Source organism: Dasypus novemcinctus, chromosome 10 (assembly GCF_030445035.2).
Source record: "Dasypus novemcinctus isolate mDasNov1 chromosome 10, mDasNov1.1.hap2, whole genome shotgun sequence".
NCBI classification, from domain to species: domain Eukaryota; kingdom Metazoa; phylum Chordata; class Mammalia; order Cingulata; family Dasypodidae; genus Dasypus; species Dasypus novemcinctus.
In genome coordinates, this window is record NC_080682.1 from 56,488,891 (window position 1) to 56,514,508 (window position 25,618).

The 25,618-nt window shown below is 39.5% G+C and overlaps 1 protein-coding gene and 1 pseudogene across 11 annotated transcripts in view; one reads left to right on the plus strand and one right to left on the minus strand.

The window, feature by feature from the left end:
* Positions 1 to 25,618, plus strand: part of SLC1A2 (solute carrier family 1 member 2) — a 177,821-nt gene that overhangs the window by 145,106 nt on the left and 7,097 nt on the right. For 5 of the 11 annotated variants that reach the window (XM_058305572.2, XM_058305570.2, XM_071218108.1 and 2 more), the window contains exons 10-11: positions 19,408 to 19,639; positions 23,395 to 23,568. In XM_058305572.2, the coding sequence (XP_058161555.1) occupies positions 19,408 to 19,639; positions 23,395 to 23,466 (304 nt within the window). In that variant the 3' untranslated portion in view covers positions 23,467 to 23,568. Of the gene's footprint in view, positions 1 to 19,407; positions 19,640 to 23,227; positions 23,569 to 25,618 lie in introns of those variants that run through there. The other 6 variants (XR_011649918.1, XR_011649919.1, XR_011649920.1 and 3 more) reach the window with 2 other exon arrangements.
* On the minus strand, positions 761 to 898 carry LOC111762428 (U6atac minor spliceosomal RNA; annotated as a pseudogene).

Genomic DNA, 25,618 nt, shown 5'->3' on the forward strand with positions numbered 1-25,618 from the left:
ACATTTCAGACAGGAGTGCCAGCCTGCTGTGGGCCCTGGGGCTACTAAGAGTGTGGGGACCAACGAGCAGTTTGGTATTGTTGCAGCATAAGATGTGAGGCAGGGTGTGGGGCGAGGATGATGGACGGCCACAGAGGCCACGCTGGGAGCTTGAACGTGAGTGTGCTTGAGGGGCCCAGCTGCTTTTCCAGTTGAGGTCACTTTCCTAGTGCAGGAGACTTACCACCCACTCACAAAGGTGGGCAAGTCCAGCCGAAAAGTCCCCAGTGACGAGGTTGGAATCGATCTTTTCAGCCCACCGAGTTCTGATGTTCTGTGAGTTGTATTTGAATGCCTCCCGCACAGTCTTGGAACTAAATGACAGAGCGAGGCAGGTTCCATTGTCTTCAATGACGTTCAGAGTGACAAGTGTTGGTACAGAGCTCCGAGGCCAAAGCGCCCACACTTATTTTTTTAAAGTAGTTTTAGTCACATACTATACAATCCATCCAAAGTATACAATCAGCGACTCTCAGTGTAATCACAGAGTTGTGCCTTCATCGCCACAGTCAGTTTTAGAATATTTTCAATGCTTGAAAAAACAAACAAAAAACATGCTCCTTATACCCACCCCCAATATTGACACTTTGCATTGGTGTGGTCCCTTTGTTACAACTGATGGAAGAATATTGAAATATTACTCTTAACTACAGTCCATAGTTTGCACTAGTTGTGCTTTCCCCATATACCACCCTACTATTAACATCTTGCAATAGTGATGTGAAAACGATGGTTAGATGCCACGAAGTAGGTGGGAAGTAGGTGGCAATGCCTTAACCATATGCATGTTGTGCAGGCCCCAGGGCTTCCTCTATCCCTTTCAAAGGGAGTGCTAACCTTCTCTCCTTTCAAACAACACCCCACACTTATTTTTAAACTGCTCCATATGCCAGTTCCAATTGTTCTGACATGTATCCACATGGATTTTAAGAGCCAGAAGCCACATTTTATGGACTTGAGTTTCCACCACACTACAACAAGTTACCCAACTCCACACTGCCACCTTTACAAGGAGGGAAAAATGCAAGTGGCTGCCAGGAAGAGGATGTGTGGGAAGGCTATGGGGATGCCTGGTTTCTTCTTAATCCTTCCCTCTGCTGGTGCACTGAGCAGGTTTAGGTTAGAAGTGGCTCCCTGGACATAATCGAGGGGGGCCTACAGAATGCTCGTGGATCTTCCTGATTGGTTCTTTCATCACCAGAGAAATGCTCTGGAAATGACTGAGTGGAGAGGTGAGGCACAAACTCGTAGCCTATGGGACCTGCCTGCCTCTGCCAGTAGCTCTCAGTGGGTGAAGGCAGGGTCCTTGCATGATAGTCTAGTTTTTCCCTGGGCCCTTTCTTGGTCTAAGGGGCAGCCTTTCCAGGAAATCTGTTCAGACTAGGCATTCATGGGGGCAACTGGGATTAGACTGTGGTAAGTGAATGGGAAGAATTTGGAGAAAGTAAGAAGAAGGAAAAGGAATGGAGAGAATCTGATAGGGAGCAAGACAAGGGGTATGAGGCATTGGCAATGGTGTAGGGACAACCACACCGTGGCAGATGCACTTCCACACAATAGGAGAGACAGAGGAAGGTGTTCAAATTCCCTTCACCTTGTTGCTTGCTTGCTCCTCTGCCTCTGTCTCTTGACCGCCTGGGCTTATGTTGTCATCGAGGGTCCTTTGCCTTCTGTGGCTAATTGTCTATTCTCTTGCTGGATTTATTTCTGAGGCCTGGACTCCACTAGTACAGGTTCATCTCCTTTTAAAATTATTTATTATTATTATGGACTGATGGCTTCATCATAATGCAAATGGCTTTGAGTGAAAAAAAGTGCACAGTAGGTAGAAGAGGAAAAGGGAGAAGCAGCTGACATTTGATGGGTACTGCTGTGTTCTTTATGTATGTTTTCATTACTCCTTAAACCCCCCTCTGGATTGTTCTCCAGATGAGAAAACCGAGAATCAGACAGATTAAGTCTCTTGCAGAGAGTGCAGGGGAGCCTGCGTGGCCAGCTCAGGGCCCTTTGCCGCAGCCCACCCCAACTCCCCCCACCTCCCGTGGCCTCCTAATTAGTGCTCAGCAATTCTACCAGCAGGGAGGCAGAGCGGAGCAGTCCAGAGTTAGGAAGGCTGGGAGAAACAGGCCTTTTAGGGTCACTCCTGGCTCTGCATGCTAAGCAGACAATCCATTTGACCTGGTTTTCCCCTCAGGATTGAGACAAAACAAAACAAAATGCCTGAATGGGGCCAAATGGGATATTGTCAAGGTCTCCGCCAATCTTAAAATTCAGATCCTCCAGTCTCAGGAGATCTGCTATTGTACTCCCTGGTCTTCCGGGCAGTCATTTCCTTTCAAGCCTGATGGATGAGAGTCATTACATGAAATATCCAAGTCTCTGCTCCTGACCCAAATGTCAGAGAATGGAATGGGAGGGACGCGTCTTCCCCATGGCCCCACACAGATGCTCACATGCTCACACTTGCCTAGGAAAGCAGGACGTGCTAACTTGAGAGTTGAAACATGCCAGCAGAAGGGAGTTGGCTGAATGAAAAAACAATGATGATACATTCGGATTAGCTATATTGATGAAATTGTGTTTGAGAAAACTCTCTCCCAGGCTAGAACTGGAAAGAAAGGAGAGAATAAAGAACTCCTCTGGGATCCTGGAGCTCTGATCTCAAATGGAAGGGGGCCATGCGATCAAACGGGAGAACTGTGAAGAGGCAGGAGCTCTGGGTCCGAGCCCCAGCTCTGTACTTAAAATCTGTAGGACTTGGGGCAAGTTACTCTCTGGGCCCCAGCAACTGTGTAACGTGGGAACACTTAGCTTGAAAGCAGGAGTCTAGACCCAATGCCCTTGAGTGCACTCCTAGTTTTAAGACTGGAGCAGTATTCTACAAGTGATGGATGTTTATATATAAATAAGCATGAGCGTTTCTTTTAGGAAGGAAATGGGGAGGGGGGCGGTGTGGATCCTGGGAAAATGTGTGCAGAGATCTGTAGCTAGGTCAGCTCTGCTTTGAATTCGTAATGGTGCCACATTCTTTCTCACCAGCAAGAAGAGTTCTGGAAACAAACTCTCGGTCCTGAGCTCAGCGGCTGTTGGTTGCCCATTAGAGCATGAGTGCGGCTGGGAGGTGGGAAGGATGATTTGAAATGGGCAGGGGAGGCTGTGGTTCCCTAAATTAGAAGACAGTGAAGGAAAAAGCAGCGAAAAAGTCAAAGGAGATTCCTCCCCCTGACCCTGCCAGGCAGGACTTATAAGCTTTCATAACTGGCGATTTTTCAATATAAAACCAAACAAAGCCTATCGTGACATTTAATGTGCCGCGCAGTTTGCCAGCTGCTGGAGATCAGCCAGCCTCATCACTGCCCGCCAAGACTTGGCTGCTCTTCAACGGGCAGGCTGAGCTGCTCTGTAAATGTCATATGAAAACCAAGATTCTGGGTCCAGTGAAGTGCTGAGTCCTGAAACATTGGTGGGTGGGGCTGGTAAAACTAGAACCTTCCCTGAGGTCCGGGGAGCCCTCCTATCAGAATCCTGTGCAGGTTTTTCATGTGGACTTCTTTGGTTGTTTTGTTTTAGGGAAGTCGTAGGTTTACAGAAAAATCAGGCAGTAAATAAAGAGTTTCCTTACTACACGCCACCCCCTCAGAGTTTTCCCTGTTACTAACACTTGGCACTAGTGTGTACTTTTATTATAATTAATGAAACAATATTATTGAAATTATATTATTAACTATACTCCATAGCTTCCATTTGGGTTCATTGTTTGTGTTGGAGAGACATATATTAATATAATTTAAAATTTTTATTCTAGTCCTTATATACAACCTAAATTTCCCCCTTTTAACCACTTTTAAATATATTATATAGCAGTGTTAATTATAGTCACAATGTTGTGCTACCGTCACCTGAACTTTTCCATCACCCCAAACAGAAACTCTACTAATTGAGCGTTAACTCCTCTTTCTCTACCCATACCCCAGCACTGGATAACCTGTATTCTAGTTTCTGGCTCTATGAATTTGCTTATTCTAATTATTTCATATCAATGAAATCACACAATATTTGCCTTTTTATATGTGAGCTCTTTCATTGAACATGATTATCTTCAAGGTTGATGATCCATATTGTCACATGTATCAAAATTTCATTTCTTTATACAGTCGAATAATATTCTGTTACATGTATATACTACGTTTTGTTTTGACTTTCATTTGTTGATGGACACTGGTTGCTTCTATCTTTTGGCAATTGTTCATAATGCTGTCATGAACATTGGTGTGCAAATATCTATTGAAGTCTCTGCTTTCAGTTCTTTTGGATATATAGCTAGGGGTGCAATTACCAGGTCACAGGGTAATTTTATGCTTTCTGAGAAACAACCAAACAGCTGCACCATTTTACATTCCCACTAACAATGAAAGAGGGCTCCTACATTTCTATATCCTTTCCAGCACTTATTTTTAAATTGTACCCATTCTAATAGGTGTGAAGTAGTATCTTGTGGTTTTGATTTGCATTTCCCTAATAGTTAATGATGTAGTGCATCTTTTCATGGGCTTCTTAGCCATTCTTTGGAGAAATATCTGCTCAAGGTTTTTCTCATTTTTTAATAAGTTTATTTGCCTTTTTCTTGTTGAGTTGTAGAATTTATTTATATATTCTGGATATGAAACTCTTATCAGATACATTGCTTCCAAATATTTTTTCCCATTCTGTAGATGTCTGTTTATTTTCATGATGAAGTCCTTTGTTTCACAAAAGTTTTAAATTTTGATGCAGTTCCATTTATCTTTTTTGATTCTGTTGCTTGTGCTTTGGGTGTGAAGTCTAAGAAATTGTTCCCTAACACAAGGTCCCAAAAAAGCTTCCATATATTTCTTTTTTAGGAGTTTTATATTTTGATTTTTATATATAGGTATTTGATCTATTTTGAGTTAATTTTTGTATATGGTGTGAAGTAGGGTTTCACCATCATTCTTTTACATATGGATATCTAGTATTCTTAGCACCATTTGTTGAAGAGAGTATTTTTTGCCCATCAGTGGAATTAGCACCCTTGTCAAAAATCACTTGGCCATAAATGTGAGAGTGTATTTCTGAACTCTCAGTTTGATTCATTGGTCTATATATCTGTCCTTCTGCCAGTACCATACTGTTTTTGATTACTGTGGTTTTCTAATAAATTTTAAGATCAAGAAGTATGAGTTCTCCAACTTTGTTCTTCTTTCTCCAGAAGACTGTGGCTATTTAGGGCCCCTTAGCCTTCCATATAAATTTGATTATTGGCTTTTGCATTTCCACAAAGATGGTTGTTGGAATTTGATTGGGATTATATTGAAACTATACATTGTTTAGGTAGAAATGACATCTTAACAATATTTGATTTAACAATAATCCATGGACATGGAATGTCTTTCCATTTATTTATATCTTCTTTGATTTTTTTTTAGGAATGGTTTGTAGCTTTGTAGTTTTCCATGTATAAGTCCTTCACATCATTGGTTAAATTTATTCCTAGATATTTGATTCTTTTAGTTGCTATGGTAAATGAAATTTCCTCCATAATTTCCTCTTCATATTTTTCATTGCTTGTATATAGAAACACTACTGATTTCTGCATGTTGATCTTGTACTTCACTTTGCTGAATTTATTTATTAGCTCTAGTGACTTCATTATGGATTTTCAGGATTTTCTGTATATAGGATCATGTCATCTGCAAATAGGAAGAGTCTTACCTCTTCATTTCCAATTTGGATGCCTTTTATTTCTTGCGTAATAGTTCCGGCTAGAACTACCAGGTCAATGTTGAATAGCAATGGTAACAATGGGCTTCCTTGTATTCTTCCTGATCTTAGAGGGAAAGCTTTCAGACTTTTCCACTGAAAATGATGTTAGCTGTGGATTATTCATTTGTGCTTTATCATATTTTTCTTTCTAATGCTAGTTTTCTAAACACTTCTTATCTAGAAGAGGTGCTGAATTGTATGAAATGTCTCTTCTGCATCATTGAGTTGATCATGTGTTTTTTCCCTTTGTTCTATTAATCTGGTGCATTACATTAATTAATTTTCTTGTGTTGACCCACCCTTGAACTGATAAATCTCAGTTGATCATGATGTATAATTCTTTTAATGTGCTGTTAGATTTAGTTCGCTAGTATTTTATTGAGGATTTCTGCATCTACATTCATCAAGGATATTGTTCTGTAATTTTCTTTTCTTATGGTATCTTTACCTTGCTTTAATATTAGGGTGATGCTGGCCTCATAGAATGAGTTAGGAAGTGTTCCCTTGCTTCATTTTGGAAAGATTTGAGTAGGACAAGTATTAATACTTCTTGGAATGTTGGAATGTTGGGTTAAATTCACCATTGAAGCCACCTGGTCCTGGGCTTTACTTTGTTGGAAGATTTTTTTTCTTAAAGATTTATTTTTATTTATTTCTCTCCCTTCCCCTGCCCCCAATTGTCTGCTCTCTCTGTCCATTCACTGTATGTTCTTCTGTGTCTGCTTGCATTATCAGGTGGCACTGGGAAACTGCATCTCTTTTTTGTTGCATCATCTTGTTGCATCAGCTCTCTGTGTGTATGGCGCCACTTCTGGGTCAGTTGTGCTTTTTACATGCAGGGTGCACTCCTTGTGCGTGGGGCTCCCCTACACAGGGGTGTCCCTGCATGGCAGGGCACTCCTTATGCACAGCAGGACTGTGCATGGGCCAGCTTACCACACAGGTCAACCCGCCATATGGTATGCAGACACTTTTACCGGTTGAACCACGTCTGCTTTCCTGTTGGGAGATTTTTGGTCACTGCTTTTAATCTCTATTTATTTGAGTCTTCTAGTTATTCTAGAGTCCTATATAAGTTGTGTGTTTCTAGGGATTTGTCCCTTTCATCTAGGTTATCTAATTTGTTGGTATATAGTTGTTCATAGTATTCTCTGTTTTTTTCTTTTTTTTTTTTTTTTTTTTTATTTTTTATTTTTTTTTTACTTTGTTTTTTTCTTTTTTAACAAATCAATTTTATCGATACATATTAATAAACATACCATTCATCCGAAGTGTACAATCAATGGTATTTACTATAATGACATAGTTGTACATTGATCACTTCACTCATTATTAGAACATTTTCATTATTTCAATAATTATAAAGAACAAATGAACAAACAAGAAAATGCATCACCTCTCAAACTCTCTATGCTTTCCCCACTGTACATAGCTGCTGTTTCTGGCTCTTCTATCCTACATCTGTAATCAATGGCTTTCAGTATAATCACAATGTTGTACAGTCTTCATCTCAAAAAAATTAGAACAATTTAATTACTCCAAAAAAAAAAGGCTCCACACCCCTTATAATCCTTTTAATTTCTCTCTGATCAGGAACAATGTCCCTTGTTTCATTTCTGTTTTTATATTTGCATCCTCTCTTTTTTTTCCTGTCAGTTTAGCTAAAGGTTTGTCTAGTATATCAATTTTTTCAAAGAACCAACTTTTGGGTTTTCTTGCTTCTATTGTTTTTTTTTTTTTAATTCTCTACTTCATTTAGCTTTGTTCTAATCTTTATTATTTCCTTCCTTCTGCTTTCTTTACATTTAGTTTGTTCTTTTTCTAGATCCTCCAGTTTTGACGTAAGGTGTGATTTGAGATCTCTCTTCTTTTTAAATGTAAGCATGTAGACCTATAATTTCCCTCTCGGGAATACCTTTGCTGCATACCATCAGTTTCGGTATATTGTGTTTTCATTTACCGCCAGATATTCCCTAATTTCCCTTGCGATTTCTTCTTTGACCCATTGGTTGCTCGAATGCATAGTTTAATTTCTGCAAATTCATGAATATTCCAATTCTCCCTGTTTTCTAGCTTCATTCCTTTATTGTCAGAGAAGAAATACTGTATGATTTCAATATTTTTTAATTTATTGAGACTTGTTTTGTGACCTAATATATGTTCTATCCTGGAAAATGATCCATGTGAACCAACGAAGAATGTGTATTCTGCGGCTTTTTGGTGAAGTGTTTTATGTATTTATCTGTTAGTTCTGGTTGGTTTACAGTATCATTCAAATCTTCTCTCTCCATATTGATCTTCTATTTAGATGTTCTATACATTATTGAAACGGGTGTGTTGTTGAAGTCTCCTTCTATTAATAGAACTATTTCTCCCTTGAAATCTTTCAGTATTAGCTTCATATATTTTTGGGCTCTGCTGTTAGTTGCATATGTATTTATAATTGCTATGTCTTCTTGTTGAATTGACCCTTTTATCAGTATATAAGGACCTTTCTCCCTTGTAACAGTACTTGACTGAAAGTCTAGTTTATCTGATATTTATAAATACCTACCCCTGTTCTTTTTTGGTTACTATTTGAATAATATATTTTTCCATTCTTTCATTTTCAACCTCCTTATGTCTTGGAATTTAAGGTGAGTCTCTTATACACAGCATATAGCTAGGTCATGCTTTTTGTTTATTTTTCCAATCTCTGCCCATTTATTGAAGAGTTTAATCCATTTGTAATTAGACTAACTACTGACAGTACAAGACTTTCTTCTGCTATTTGAACTCTGCAAATCTTATACCTTTTTTGGTCACTTTATACTTCCATTATGCCTACTTTCATTTTTATTTGATTATTTTAGTGTACCATTTTGAGTCCCTTCTCATTTTCTTCTGTAGCTATTTTCTTTGTGGTTACCATGGGACTTAAGTGTAACATCCTAAATCTGTCACAGTTACCTTTGATTTGATATCAACTTAACATCAATAACATATTCAAACACTGTTCTTATATTCCTCTACCTCCACCTTGTTGTTGTGCTTGTTAAAATTGTATCTCTATTCATTGTAAGATCCACAACCATAGATTTTCCATTACTTTTTATACATTTACATTTTAGAACCTGTAAAGGTTTAAAAATAGAATTACATGCAAAAAATACAATATAATAATACTGGCATTTATAATTAAGCATATGGTTACCTTTACCAGATTTCTTTATTTCTTTATGCCCTTTCAATCCAGTGTCTAATGCCCTTTCCTTTCAGTCTAAAGAGCTTCCTTTATCATTGCTTGTTGGGCAGGTCTAATAGTGATGAACTCCCTCAGCTTTTGTTTATTTAGGAATATCTTAATCTCTCCCTCATTTTTGAAGGACAGCTCATTGGATATAAAATTCTTGGTTAAAAACTTGTTTCTTTCAGCACTTTAAATATTTCTTCCCAATGTCTTCTTGCCTTCATGTTTTCTGATGAGAAATCAACACTTACTCTTATTGAATTTCCCTTGTACATGCATATTGTTTTTCTCTTGCTCCTTTCAGAACTCTCTCTTTGTTTTTGGCGTTTGACAGTTTGACTACTATCTGCCTGGATATGGTTCCCTTAGAGTTCATCTTGTTTGGGGTTTGTTGGAATTTCTGAATGTTTATGTCTTTCATTAAATGTGGGAAATTTTCTGCTAATATTTCTTTGAATATTCCTTTGCCCTCTCCTTTCTTTCTTCTTCTTTGGGAATTCCCATAATGAGTATATTGACATACTTGATTGTATTCCATAGGTCTCTTAGGCTTATGATCACTTTCCTTCACTTTTTTTTGTTTTGATCCTCAGTTTGAGCCTTTTCACATTTTTGTCTTTGAGTTCACTGATTCTCTCTTCTGCTGGCTTCAATCTTCTGTAGAAACCCTAGAGAATTATTCATTTCAGTTTTTGTGGTCTTCAACTCCAGTAATTCTTGTTATTTCCTTTTTAAAACCTCTATCTCTTTATTGATATTCTCATATTGTTCACTCATTGTTTCCTGATATCCTTTAGTTCTTTCCCTTATTTTCCTCTATCTGTCTGAACATATTGAAGATCATTTTTCATAGTCTTTGTCAATTATGTCAAAAATCTGCTATTTTCTCTTTTTCTAAAATTTTTTTAAAAATTTGTTTATTTTCTCCTCTTCCCCTCCTCCTTCCCCACTGTTCCTGCTGTCTGTGTTGTTTTCTCTTCTCATTTTCTCTCCTCTAGGATTCACTGGGACCCAATCCTAGAGACCTCCAATGGGGAGAGAGGCCCCCTGTCAACAGTACCATCCCAGCTCCTGGCCTCTGCTGCACTCCATCCTGACTCCCCCTATCTCTCCCCTGATGCACCACCATCCTGCTGCGTGACTCAGCTGCATGGGGCACTGGTTCACCATGTGGGCACCCATGCGGGCACTGGTTCACCACGTGGGAACCCACGCAGCACTGGCTCACCATGCAGGCATACTTTCTCTTCTTTCTTTTTCACCAGGAGGCCACAGGGATTGAACCCAGGTCCTCTCATATGGTAGGCAGAAGCTCTACCACTTGAGACATATCTGCTTCCCTCTGCTATTTTCTCTTTATGGTTCCTGAATTTTCATCTTGTTCCCTTGACTTGGCTGTCATTTCCTGTTTCTTTGTCTTCTAATTTTTTGCACATTGTGTATTTTAATATTTTCATGTATTATCTCTAGGATTTAATTCCTGCACTGTCTGTTCTTAAAGTTTGTATATAGCTAGTGATATGACAGAGAATTCCTTGAGTGCACAGAGCTAAAAAACAAACAAACCAATGCAAAAATCACCTTTCACTGTCTTTCTAAATTGGCTCTGCATTGGGTGGTGCTTTCCTTCAGAATTTTGCTCTCCTGTCAAAAAGATCATTCCAAGGAAAAAGCGAAGTGCAAGGTCCTCTCTATTTTTTCTGGACTTGTGTCCTGTCCTGTTCTTGCACTTGTTGTTCACTCATTTAGGAATTCCCCTTTTACTGGACTTTAAATGTTCCCTCTACTCCCTATGAAATAGATTTTCCCACCCTCCTGACTCGTCTTTGTGTGTTAAAGCTAATAATCCTTTGCCCCAGGTCTCTTTGATTTGTCTCTTATACTGCTTTAGTTTTCTGGAAGGTGCTTCTGCTTGAAAGACAGGTTGTGGGAGGGCAAACCATAGATGAGTGTTCTGGTTCAGTCTTTCAAGCTGACACTTGATATGCACTAATGGGTTACTCTGCTACCTTTGGGACAGGTTCAGGGACCCACAATGGAAGTACAGGCTGGTTACACTCCGGCTGGGTTGGGGGATTAGGAAGGGTACCACAAGCTTCTGCTGCCATTTTTAAAGCTGCGTTTTCTTGACTGGGCACTTGCCCAGTTACTGAACTTTTTCACTTTTCTGAAATATTTAGAAAGATAGCTCTGCCAGTTTTTGCTAGCTGTTCAAAGATTCTTTTGGGGAGGGGTACCCTGGAGCACTTATCTTTCACTGCCATCTTGGTCAACCAACTGCAGATATCTATAAAAACCCTCACTGGCACAACTCTCTTGAACTAGGAGGTAATACTAGAGAAAGGTGATAAGTAATTCAGTCTGGCCATGAGAGAGAAAAATATAGCCAACATAAAGTGAAACCTAATTGAACCTGTAGCCCAATTATCATGTAAGACTCTGCTGATGAGGTCATTTCTAGGAGCACATTTTCTAATTGGGAGAATGATTAGAGACGGCACTTTTCATGAGGGTTGGATGACTTCCTAGTGTGGCCTTTTAAAGAGTCACTGTCCAATTGGAGGGACTCTAAGACTCCTGCATTAATATCCTGTCTGGAGGAATATAGGAGTGATTCTCCAACTGGTGTATGAACTAGAATCTCCTGGAAGGCTTTTAAAAACACAGATTGCTGGATCCCGCCCCCAGAATTTCAGATTCAGGAAGTCTGGTGTGGGGACTGAGAAAATGCATTTCTACTAAATTCCCAGGCGATGCTGAAAATGGAGCCTGAAAAGAACCTCACTTCAGGAAGCACTGGAGTAGAGAAAGGGAGTTCCTTTATAGTGGGTATTTGTACACCTCTACTCTTTTTCAGCACCAATTGACAGTTCATGCATCCATTTCAACAAAGGGAGATTGCATGGATGTGGTACACTGATTCCTAATACTTAGTGAGAGCCCTTAAGTCGGATGTTTTTCAGACACTTGAGAAAACTGAGGCTCAGAGAGAGGTAAAGCACCCCAATTTCGTGGGTATTTAATGGCTGGGATCCTAACCTGGTTCTCTTATTTAAGATGTGCTCACCTACACACACACACGCACACACAAATCATACTGATTTCAAACCCCACTTCATGTCTGGTAGAAAAGAAAACCAATCCTACCTCCCCGTCTCTACCAGATCTCTGACGATCTTAGTCTTTTGCTTTGATTTCCTTCTTTCACTGAATTATTCTCTTTTCTACATTTCACCTTATTTCCACTCTGTGTCAGCCTCAGCATGGAATGTGACCCCTTTTCAGCTAAGTCCATCCCTCAAAGTGTCTCCTGACCTAAGGAAGGGTACTTGCAGTTCAAGGGGGAAAGGCGGGGTGGGAGTGGATGTTATAGCTGTACATGGTAAAATCATTTTTAATATATCACAAAAGAAATGTGTGCAAATGGGAAACAAAGGGCATGGGGCATAGCTCAGGAAAGCTATGAAATGAAAAAGAAAGATACCTCTCTTCACTTACAATTGAATCTCAAATCTTGTTTTTCTAAATTAATCACTGTTAATAATTTCAGGTAGCACAGAAAATTAAAATGTAATATTAGGCATCTCTTTAAAAAAATCTTTCAGTGTTTCCCACCTCTTTGTATCTCCCACCAGCTCTCCAGAAGACCCTCTTATTTCCATACACAAAGCAATTTGAGCTGTGTCTTCCACCTCTTCCTTCTAGATTTCCTGGGTGGGACCTAACTTTTTGCAACTAAAGTGACCAGCCAGATGTTTTGCTAAACAAAAACAGTTCTCTCTATAGTTACTTTACTTCCACCTCTTAAACTAACAATCCTTCTCTGCCCCTCTTCCATCTTCCTCCACCCACCCTGTGGCACAAGTAAATAAAACATTGTCCCAAGTTTCAAAAAATTTACTGTCTAGTAGTGGAAACAGATGTGGTCAAATAATCCCAAAGACATGTGTTGCATGCAGTTTGTTGGGGCACAAAAGAGGAAGTGATTGATGCCACTTTTTACCTGGGCTTATAATAATAGTAACAATAATGACCAGCTCCAGGTTGAGCACTTACCTTGTGCCAGGCACTATGATAAGCCTTTTATGAGCAAAGAGTTTGCCAGCGGACCTTTCATATGACAAGTTCTCAACACGAAGTTAGCACTTAGTTTCTTCTCCATACCTTGGAGGTTGGCATTACTTTCCATATTTTACAAATGAGAAAACTGAGCTGGAAAGGCTTTACCTTTTCAAGTGGAGGCAGGATTGCACCCCAGGTTTGAACCAAAGTTTATACTCTTAACTAATGCCTAGATGGGTCCTCCTTCCCCTCCCTAACTCCATGTGGCTTTAGCCCTCAGACTCCACCCTTGGGCTGCGAAGACAGTCCATGAGCTTGCTGCATTCTGACAGGCAGACAGGGAGTTTTGTTGCTATTAATATAAAGTTGGATTGTATGGAATTGCCAATAGCTGAGCTTTTTAGACCCATGGGTATGACAATTTCATATGGTTCAACCCAATACAAGGAACCAGGTGAATTCTGGTGACCCTGCTCCCTTGGCTCTGTTCTTCTGTGTGAACAGGAATTTCAGACAATCCCACCATCTTCCTGCCAGAGGATTTAGACTGAGAGATAGAGAAGAGAGCGAGCACCTTGGCAATTGCCTTCTTTCAGGGAACCAGATCCAGTAACACCGAGTGAAATAACTTAGCCCCTCTCTTGTAATTAGTTTCTGGCAGTCCCAAAAGGATACTCATGTTATCTGCAATGAATCCACAAAAATTAAAGATTCTGCTCTTATCTTTATCCCCTTCTTGCAGTCCTGGCATAGCATCTGATGCTCAAGGATAGCATCAAGCACTCTAAAAAAATTTTTTGTTAAAACAAGTAGTCTAAAAGCTCCCAAGGTCTGCATGACAGACCTGATTGGTCAGGGCTAGTTGTGAGAGAAAATGAAAGTATTTGTCTGTGGAAAAACTTTCCACATGTGAAGCAAGTGTTCAGGTTTTACCACCTCATAAATTCCCATAACCTGCTTTTGGCCAGAGTTGGATTTCCCCAGAGCAGGTCAGACATTCCCTTGGAGGCCTTAACGGTGACCTACTTTGCTGCATTTTCAGAAAGGGAGATAGAGAGAGAGCAACCATGGTCTACTACTAGTGGGCATGGTGGGAATTTCCCCACTATGCTCCATACTGGGCCCTAATAGTTTAAATAATAGTTTAATTTAATTCAAATAAACTCTTACTGTCCAACAGATTATTTGTAACTTCCTGCCACCTCACTTGGAACTCCAACTTCATAAACTTGCCCTTTACTCCTTCCATCGCAGGGTATGCCCTTTTTCTCTTTTCCGCCTCTCATTCCCCCTTGTCTCTCTAGGGACCTAGTTTCATCAATTATTACCTCTTCTTTTTATCTTCATTTTCTCTTTATCTACCAGCTCCTTCTCATTAGCATTAAACTAGTTCAAGTCTTCCACTTCTAAAAGCAAGCCAAAACATCTCTGGATCTTCCGTCTCTCTCCACCTACCTGTCACTCTCCTCCCCTTTTCAGTCAGACTTCTTGAATTATTCATAATGTTTTCGTGTCTTCACTTCTCATTCAATTATCTGCCCACAGTGAGCTGGCTTCTGTCCCTGCCTCTTAATTGAAACAGCCCTTAGGAGTTTACCAGTGGCCTCCTTTTTGCTAAAACCAAGAGATGCTTCTTTTCCTTGTCTTACTTGACCTCTTGGTAGTAATTGACATTAGCCACAACATACTTATTCTTGGAACATATTTTCCTCTACTTATGAAACTCCAAACCCTTCTAGTATTCCTCCCACCTTTGCCCATTCCCTACACTGGTTGACCTCAGGTTTCTAGGCTAGGTTGTCAGCAATTTTCACTCTACATACTCCCGGAGGGTGAACTCAAACATCCCTACAGCATCCATGGCCACCTCTTTGTGATGACTCTGAATTCACTACCTGCCTCTCCTTATCTTTAGTACGTATTCCCAGCCACATGTGGGACACCTCTCCTTGGCTGCATCACAGGCTTCACAGCCAAACATGTTGAAACTGAAACCACAATCTTGCCCCCCCAACCAGCCGTGCTCACTATCTGTGGTGGCATTGTCCATGGCTGCCCAAACTAGAAACTTGAGAACAATCCTTGATTCTCTTTTATTTCCCATAGTCAATAAGTCTTCAGGTCTTATATTTCTGTCTCCCAAATGTCTTTCAAATCAACCTTTCTCTCCCCATATTCACACATCCTCGCTGACTGGATTTCAGTCTTTCAGTCTCACTCTTCTTCAGTCTATTGTTCATAATGGAGCAAGTGTGGTCTTTCCCTCCAATGGCTCCTCATTTTCCTCATTCAGTAAAAGTCCTAACTCCTAAACCTGGCTGATAAGGTGCTTTCTTACTTTCTGCTTCTCTCACTATACTTGCTAGCCATCCTGAATGCTCCTGAATGCTCTTTCTTAGATTGAAAGCTCATTATTTCTCTCTTTCTTTTATTTCATTATCTCATACTCATCCTTATGGCTTAACTCAAACACTTCTGCTCAAAGCCTTTCCTGGGACCCAAGTATGACTAATGTGTCCTTCCTACATAAACCCATAGCACCTGGTATGTATTCCTATTAGAATATTTATATCACTCCAGTGGAGAGGCAGACAAGTAAAGAGAGTGTGAGCTTCTTGCAGGGGAATGGAGAATAGGGAAGGGCTTGTTCTTTTCTGTCTCTGGCACCTCTCATAATGCCCTACACACATATAAAGTACTCTTAAATTTATGGGGAATGAATGAATTGATTAACAAAGAATGTAGCAACTAAATAGAGTCTGCATTCTCTTCATTCTATTTAGCCATTAACAGGTATAAAATTTTTTAGTTTTCATGCTCTTGTGCACCTGTAACCTTTAATGAATTCTTAAGGCACGCTGAGTGCTTTTCTCATTTCTCATTTAATCTTCACGACTGTCTTGTAAGGTTGGGATTAGCTCCAGTCTACATTTTATGCTAAGGTAAAAGGTGATTTGCTCAAGATGACAGAGACAGAAGACCTGGATGAACATTTCCATCTGAGCCCTTTTTATCTTGATGTTGTCTTCAAAAGCAGCCTGCTTTGATTCTACTCAACTCTGTCCCCCATCCACTCTTGTCCTGATGGCTATTTCCAATGGCCAGTATTCCTTTTCAAATTCAAGGCAATCTGAGGGTATGGAAGAGATATGGGCAGTGAGTGAATGGGTGAAATTCCCCCAGAAATCCTATTCCAAAAACTTGGTTCAGCATCTGCTTTAGGAGAGTAGAGATTTGATATCAAAGAAAGTCAAGTGCTGAGGAAACAAGATTGTGAACATGTCACCATTTGAGTGAAAAGACTTCACTAAAATGAGAAAGCCATTAATTCTATTTTTTTTTCCTTTTTTAAAGATTTATTTATTTATTTAACTCCCCCCCTCCCCCGGTTGTCTGTTCTCTGTGTCTGTTTTCTGCATCTTGTTTCTTTGTCCACTTCTGTTGTCTTCAGCGGCACGGCACGGGAAGAGTGGGCGGCGCCATTCCTGGGCAGGCTGCACTTTCTTTTATGCTGGGCGGCTCTCCTTACGGGTGCACTCCTTGCTCGTGGGGCTCCCCTACGTGGGGGGACACCCCTGCGTGGTGCGGCACTCCTTGCGCGCATCAGCACTGTGCATGGGCCAGCTCCACACGGGTCAAGGAGGCCCGGGGTTTAAACCACGGACCTCCCATGTGGTAGACGGATGCCCTAATCACTGGGCCAAGTCCGTTTCCCCATTAATTCTTGAGCCTAGTATTTTTTGCTTTTGTCCACATGATGAGGTACAACTGGGGGTTGTCCCCAAAAGGGGAAGGAGTCAACATATAGTGAGTATCAACTTCAGGTCAGGAACTGGTTTTATCTTCCCCAAGTTCTATAAAATAGGACTTTGACTACGTGAGAAAAATTCCCTTTGAGCAATTCACCCATATCACACAGTAAGTGACTGAACTAGATTTAAAATCAGATCAGGTGTCTGATTTCCAGGTGCTTTGCAATATGCAACAGTCAGAGGATTCTGATAACATGCTGCCTGTGTTCACATTTGGGTCTATCACTTTACTAGGATGTGTGACTTTTGGGAAGCCACTTGATCTCTCCAGTCCTCAGTTTTTTTATCTGTTAAATGTGTATAATAGTAGCTCTTATAGAGTTGTGGTGAGGCTTAAATAAGGTAATATTTATAAAGTATACCATATGTTGTAAGTGTGATATAAACATTAGCTATCATCATCATCATCACCACCTTCAGTCCCTCTACTTATTGACAAGGTAGATTTTTCTGGGTCATGAGTATTGCTCTTCAAGACTCTATAGTTCTTTGGAATTTAACAATTGATCAAAGGTGTTGGGCGTTTGACTCAGGGCACAACCCACCAGGGAGAGAAAGTGTAGTTGAATAGCTCCAAAGTAGACCACCACTATCTAGGGGACAAGTAACTTCACTAGCTAGTTGTGAGACCTGCCTTATGAATTACTGTTCTATAAATAGGGTTAATGTTTTTAGGAAGAAATAGTAGTTTAACTAGGCCTGTTCTATAATGTATTTGAATTGACTTGATAGGATTAATAATAATATTAAAAGTACACATCATTTGGTAATTAACCTTTTTGCATTCTTAAAGAACTTTGTCTTTTTTAATCTTCACAATGATCCTTGTGTAGAGGTTTTTTTTTTTATTATTTCCATTTTATAGATGAGGAAACTGAAGCACACAACGATTAAGTTTGATCAGGGTTGTTCAACAGATAAGAGGAAAAGCAGGCATTTGAATCAAAGTCAGGCTGCCTCCAGAGCCTATGCTTTTTCTTAACCACCATACCCTTATACAGGAGCTTCTTATCATACTCCACTTCAAGTGTCTGATTTTGCAGATGATCTGAAGGCCCAGTCTTCATTCATATACAGATTCACCAAAGCAAAAGGATGGGGAAGAGCATGGAGAGATGCCCCTGGAAGACAAAGTCCTACTGACCTCTCTTTTTTTTTCTCATTGGCAGTCTTCCTGGCTGGAACCAGAAGAACAGCAGTGGTCTTTCTAAGCAAATGGCCTTGCAAGAGAATCAGTGCAGGCTCCTTCAGTGCAGTTTCATTAGTATTATTCTCTAATGAGAAATCTATGATAATAACAATTAGAATTTATTTTAGGTCTTTTATTCTAAGAACAAATTAAGAGTCCCCTTTTCTGAAACTTAATCCTAGAACACTTATATTACTTGAATTGAAAGCTAGAGTCCCTGGAGGAGAATGTCTTAGCAGCACCTTTACCTAAATTTCTTTCCTTTCTTGTGTGATTTTCCAGCATCCTTATCTTCAGGACTTTAAGTATCTAATAGACCTGATCAAAAGGACTCTTCACATTGATTTGGCTTAAACTTATTGAATGAGAAGACAGACTCACTTTTTTTTCTTCTTCAATGTTCTTACCTCTAACAGACTCACTCTTAAGAATTTAATTAGCTTTCTGGTGCCAATCTTCTGTTCTAAAAGAGAATTATCAACCATCACTTTTTTTTTTCCCAACTCAGAACTCCAGACACAAGATTTGAAAAAGGATTTTCTTAATATTTCCTGGTTCAGAGGTACTCCAGAAGATTTAATCTTTTAAGAGTTAATAAAGAGAGCAAGATAAGGTATTTTAGTTTTTTTCTGGACATGTAGTCACTGTGTAGTGACTGTGTAGTGACTATGTGTCAGTGAGAAAATTTATGGTTGATGTCCTTGTCTAACAGCTGTGTGTGGAGGGAGGATTCAAGGGGCAGGCAATATTAGTTTTGATCCCTACACAAAGATGAATTGTCTATTATGGGAGAATCCACAGATGGTAGTCTTTCCAGTAGGACTAGTAAAAAGTAAGTGGAGGTAGTCTGGAGTCTTCAAAGAACAGTCTAACTCAGGAGGAATTGCTAGACAGAACTAAGAGTGTTTGGAGTCTGGGTACTAATTCTGAGATTTGGATACATTTTTTCCCTCTAATTCATCCCCTCCTATGCCTCTACTTCTCTTCCTCCTCCTCCTTTTTCTTTGCTAGGGTTTACTGAGTAATTACCATTCATTTTAAATTATACTAATCACTTTACATACATTATCTCATTTGATTTCCACACAAGCCTATGAAAGAAGTAGCATTATTATCTCCAATTGGCATATAAGGAAATCAGCATTCATAAAAGTTAAATAAGTTGCTCTGGGTCAGGCAGAGGGCAAAAGCAGGAGCCAGAATCTGACCCCAGGTCTCTCTGATTTGAGACCTTTACCTCTCAGCCACCACATCATATTGCTTCCTCATTCAGCTTTTTCTTTGTTTGTGCCCAGGGACAGGATGAGAACTTCAGTGAATGTTGTGGGTGATTCTTTTGGAGCTGGAATTGTCTATCACCTCTCCAAGTCTGAGTTGGATTCCATTGACTCCCAGCACCAAATGCATGAAGATATTGAAATGACCAAGACTCAATCCATTTATGATGACATGAAGAACCATAGGGAAAGCAACTCAAATCAATGTGTCTATGCAGCACACAACTCTGTCATAGTAGATGAGTGCAAGGTACCTTTCTCATTTATGGATCTTGAAACTTGTATATAGTAGTGCATGCTCGATCTCTTAAAAAACAAACACATAAACCCTGCATGTATTATTGTCACTTTTATTTTACTAAAGAATCATGTCACTGATGCTTCTATGAGGCCCAGATCATCTAACTCTGTGTCTAACATGGCGGGAAATCAAAAGATCTAACAGTAAAGGAGCCAATCGGTTGCTTGTTTCATCCATGTGGTATAAAACAACCATTATGATTCCCCTACAAACCTGCTTTGCTAATTTGATCAGATTTCTTGAATATTTTGCCCAAGAATTTGTGGTTGCTAGAACATTGCTGGCTTTCACATATTCTATTCCTCAAGGGAAACACCAGGAGGAAATGCCCAGCCTCATTTAATTTATATAGCACAAGTTTTCCTCCTTACTGCATAACATATATTGATCAAAAATAGGCCCATATCACTTCATGCAGCTGTCTTTCTCTTATTTTTTGTGGGAGGGTAAGTGTTGACCTGACGGCCCCTTTATTATAAGAATGGGGGAGCAATTTCATGTAAAGGATAACTGTTCTTCAGGAAAATTATTCAGAGATGTCTTTTTAAAATTCTTCATCTCAAACACTGCCTGGTAATGCCATCTTTCCTGTAGCATGGATATTCTGGCTCCCCTCCATGCTTTTGAGTGCAAAGCCTTCATATTCGATGGGCTCTGTCTAGGCTTCATTGTAATTAACTTGACATTATCAAAGACTGAGTGTCATGATCAGAGTGAAGCAAACTTGGAGGAACCCTGGCAAGTGAACAAAGAGTCAGCTCTGGGGATTGATTTGCTAAAATGGTTCTAGACAGCAACTAAGGACAATCCAGTCTCCATATAGGTATCCAATATATTTTCAATTCTTGTTGATAAGGTCTTATTAAATAGTTAAAATCTTCCTGTGTTATCTCTGGGTCATTCCAAATAAACACCACAGCTTCTGACAGGCAACTAAGGATGAATCAAAAGCAATTCTCTTTACTAGACTGTAAAATAGTTCTGAAATCTAGTGGCCCAGCCATAGTCTTTTGCTTATCCTTTCAGTATCAGTATCACGTTTGTGGGGTAACCAATGCTCAAATACAAATTAGGGAGGAAACCCACCCATCAAGAAAATAACTGTTGTTGAAAATCAGTCCAATTGTTGGAAATTCAGATGTACCTAAAAGGCATACTCTGTTCTCCTGGAAAGTTACTGGACTGTTCCCCTCAAGATATTAGTTTGGGACCATGAGGGTATTGCATAGGAACAAAGAAAAAGGTGGACATTCAAGGGTCAACATTCCCATGGAATGGCTGTATGCACTAGTATATTTAACAAATACTTACTATGTGCCTTGTAGGGTATGTTGAGTGCCCCATGTCACTCCTATAACTTCCTGTATTCTGATCATTCATCAGATATTTACACATCTATAAGATTTAAACCTAATGTACTGTCATACAAAGAAAAATGTAGTAAGAAACAAAATTAAATCACCATATATTTTTATAAATTTTACACTTGTATGTAAAAATAATCCTAGTGGTTAATTTTCTGTGGCATGGTGTGTTCAGGCATAGAGGTATCTTTAGATTTCAGATTCCCTTAGAAACGTTTTTTCTTAAAAGATATCTGGCACATCAGGAAGAATTTGCTTCATTTTAAAAACCAAAACTATCCCTGTCACTAGGGAATAAGTCCATGAGGAGAGAGACTTTGTTCCCATTTTCACTGCTGTGTCCCAGCACCTAGAACACTGCTTGGGCATGTAGCAGGTACTCAATAAATACTTGTGTACTTTTGGCATCTTCACCCCCCGCTTTATTTCAGATCATCTTTTTGTCATAAAATTCCATGGAGATAGTGGCTCTGTCATTTAGATGGTCCTATAGCCAAACTGACCAGGTCATGAAGATGATGGTCATATTAGTTTAATAACTATTTCAGTTGCAGACATTGTTTTAGTGAAGCAATTGGGTTCTGCTCAGTGAAGATTAATTGGTTCTCTACCTAAGCTAGGTGAGGCAATTTGACTCTTTTTGTTCTAGACATTAACTATGTCAACAATGGCATAGCCAGAACTGTGGAGACAAATTTACTCCCTTCTCCAGGATATCTGTCACATTCATTCATTCATTCATTCCTTTGAACTTCCTTCTAGTCAATTCTCAGTGTCACTATTTCTCATTTTTTAAAAAATTGATATGGGAAACGACAAGTGTTTATTGCCAGTCCTCTGCCCTTTTTGCTTTCCTATTACCCAACTGGTTGGGACAGAGAAGTGTGGAATGGGTTGGAGAGGGGAGTCCCAGCTTCCTTTCATCCAGCCGGGAAAGGAAATGCCAAAAATTTGCTGTCCTAGTTATATTTGAAACACAGGCCCCAGTCTTAAAAACAAAACAAAACAAAGAAACACCCTTTCCCCAAGTACTGTCTGGTTCTTCCAAAGGCACCACAACGTGATTTATAATTTTGTACTGCTCCTGATCTCATTCACCCCAGAAAGCCAAATAGGCACAATCAGGGTCATAGTGAAAAGGTGGCTTTCTCCAGGCAGACAGTCTGTCCCTGGCAGACTTTCACTCGACAGTTCACTGAAAGGGAAACAAATTTGCTGCAGCTCTGGTCAAAACTTTAACCACTTCAAGCATCGTTATGTCCTGTTGGTCTCTCATTTTCAAACTCTTGCCTGTAATAGTAGTTTGAAGTTACACAATAGCTTTTTAATTTTAATCAGAATAACTGCATGTGGAACAGTCATTGCTTGTTGCATGGTCCTTCTAAAATATTGGTGGGGCTAATGGGGATTGGAGGAATGCATAGTTTTTATTTTCATTTGCTTGGTTCGTGAAGGGCACTTGGTTTTCTGTCCCTAGCATGTTGTGTGTACACATAACGCATGTGTTTCACTTCCACTTGGGTGAGAAGAAGGTCAGATTTCTTTCAAACATTGCTGCGTTTGTCATGTCTCCATATCCTAATGCTTCCATAAATCCAGTCTCTCCATTATGTGGAATATCAGTCGTGGGTTTAAGTTTGCACATGACGTTGAGGACAGACACAAGGTAAGCTAGGAAAACTATTTAGAAGTGGAGGGCATCCTCCCATTCTGCATAAGGGTTTAGCTTGCTCTGAGCCAGGGAAGCCTGGTAGAGACAGCTGGTAATTATATTTAATTAGAATCTTGCATTAAAATAATTTAGGTAAATTTAACAAGCTTTTAATTCCACCTGTTGAAAAAAAATTTTTTTAAACCTGGATGGTTTATTTGGTAGAGCCAAACCATTATATTTTCTGATTTCAAAATTAGGCATATATAAATCCACCTGGCATCATTGCAACTGAACCCTTCACATGCATGAGTAGAGCTAGCTACCTAGTTCTTGAATTTTCTCTGTGGTTGTATGGAGTAGCACATGGACAATATTTTCTGAGGACTGTGTTGTTGTGTAACGGGTCTATGGATAGACAGCCCCACAACCCAAAAAGCATCGTAGCATTTATCCCCAAATTTCAATGTGTCTCTAGTCCTTGAATACCCCAAGGCAAATATGTATTTTTAATGTTCACAGATAAATCTTGAAAACCAAGACAGCTCAAAACCAATTTGACAGAACAACATTTAAACAAAATTGAAGTCATCTAGTATAACCCTGGATCTAGTGCTCCTCCACATAACCTCCGGGCTCTTTTGCTGGTTCATGGCCTGAAGCTGGATGTTGATGATAATTATTTTCAGGTAACTCTGGCAGCCAATGGAAAGTCAGCTGACGGCAGTGTTGAGGAAGAGCCTTGGAAACGTGAAAAATAAGAATATGACTTTCAGCAAATTCTTGAATAAACTCCCCAGCGTATCTTATGGTAAAAGATGATATAAAGATTAAACAAGCTTTCTTTAAAAAGAAAAAAAAAATGCACATATTTCTATGTTTACTTAATCTGTTAGCTGAGGCTTAGAGGAGCTGTCATGAGGCAGTGAGGATAGGAACGGTGCTGTGTCTTTGCCAAATAACGCTTCCTAACTGTCTCATTTTCTCACTCGTATTATTGTTTGAATGGATGCTGCTGGAGGAGTCAGTTTGAATTGAAGATCCGTTCTTGCCAGCTTCCCTTTTCTCTCAAGATGCAGAAACGTGGATGCTCTTTTCCCAGGAGACATGACTAAAGCAGTGTGGTACACTCCAGGGACTTGGGATAACGAGCAAACACAGTGTGTTATTCCTTCAAGTATTCTTCAAGTCTCGTCTTGTTATCTGCAAGAGATTCTGTTAGACGCCTCTAGAAGTAATTCCCCTTGAATGTCCTGTAGAGTTGGCGTATATGTTGATTGAAAAAAGCAAACCCCTGTCTTAGGCAACTCTGACAATTTGTCTTCTCTATACTCTTTTAAGTTAAATGTTTCAGAGAGAGTTTGAGTGGGCGCCATACTCTTAAAGGCAGCTGAGTATGGAACTCACTGCGTCTCTGCCCTACCCCCTCTGTGTGAATAATTATTGAAATTTCAAAGTATGTTTTATAGTGCTAAGTTTGATAATGAGCTAGGAAGTAATTAATATATAACCACTGTATAAAAGGATAAAGTAAAGGAGCACAGTCTATATAACATTTAACTAGATGCAAATATTCAAATTCATTTATATTTCATTTCCATTCACCTACCATAGTGAAATCAAGTGAGATTATTTGGTCTATGTTTCAATTTCTTTGTTTCACCCTTAAGATTCTTATTTGGCTTCCTAACAAAAAAGGCATTTTTAATCCCCAAACTATTTCAGCCATGTTCTCATCAACCGAGAAGGCCTAATCATTTCACTCTTTTCACACATGGAGAAGAACTCTGTTGGCTGTGCCTCTTTTAATACTATCTCTTTTTTAAAAAAAAAACAACTGTTATCTATCTAATGTGAAGAAAGCTTTTTGTTATATTTATATCAAAGCACATAAAAACAGTTACAGGATGCAGTTGGAAGTAGAGTCAGTCTTCTTCCCCAGTAATGTTTTCTCCCAATCTTCTCTGTGGGGAGGAAAAGAAAAACATACGTGCAAAATCCTATAAAGATGACTTTCCAATGGCAGAATCCAGGCAGCCTTAAACCATGAAGTGGGAACAAAGGATGACACTATACTTAACATATGGAATGTTTTCAAGGCTGTTGAAGTTCAAATGAATAAATAATATCATTAGAGTCTTGTATGCCATAGACACCCAGTGAGTTTTTAATGATTGATTTGGCAAGCTAAATATTTGACTGTCTTTCCTATCATTTGCTTTGAATAACCCACAGTATTTCCCAAGGTCATTGGGTTTAGGAGTTTGTTGAGGACTCAAACATGAGTGCTTGAGAAATAAAGCACATTTGCCTCTAGGGAGTATTTAGGAACTTAGTCCGCACATGAGTTTAGGGTGTGTTACCTGAGCCCAGAATATGGATGCTGAAATATTCATGAATGGTCATAAAATCCAAATTCTCAGAGGAGAGGGTCTTTATGGACATCACATACCCTTTACCCTCCATTCTTTATGACTTCTTTCTTCCAAATCAGACACTTCTGGAATGTACAAGAAACCCGAGATTCCAGGTGTTCTTGTCTCAAATCCTAGTTATGTTTGGATAAGGATCACTACTGAGCAGTATTAAGCAGCTTCTTTTTGTTCAAAGAACGGTACTGGTCTTCATTTCCATTAGATGGAAAGTTACCTGAGGAGCCAAGGACATGCTGAAATAAAATAGTGGGAAACATGTCCCTTAGAGCAGACATTTTAGGCCAAGGAAACTGTTCCTGGATTTAGCAGTGAAAGTGTTAAGGATTGTTTTTAAATGGTGGTCCCAAGGGCAAGTTTATGGTCAGAAGAATCTAGACAAAGCAGCTATGAGGTTTTGTTTTTATTTTTGTTTTCCTGTTGAAGGACAACTTGAACATACTGATGTGTTTTTCAATGAGCAGTCAAAACCTGAATCCCA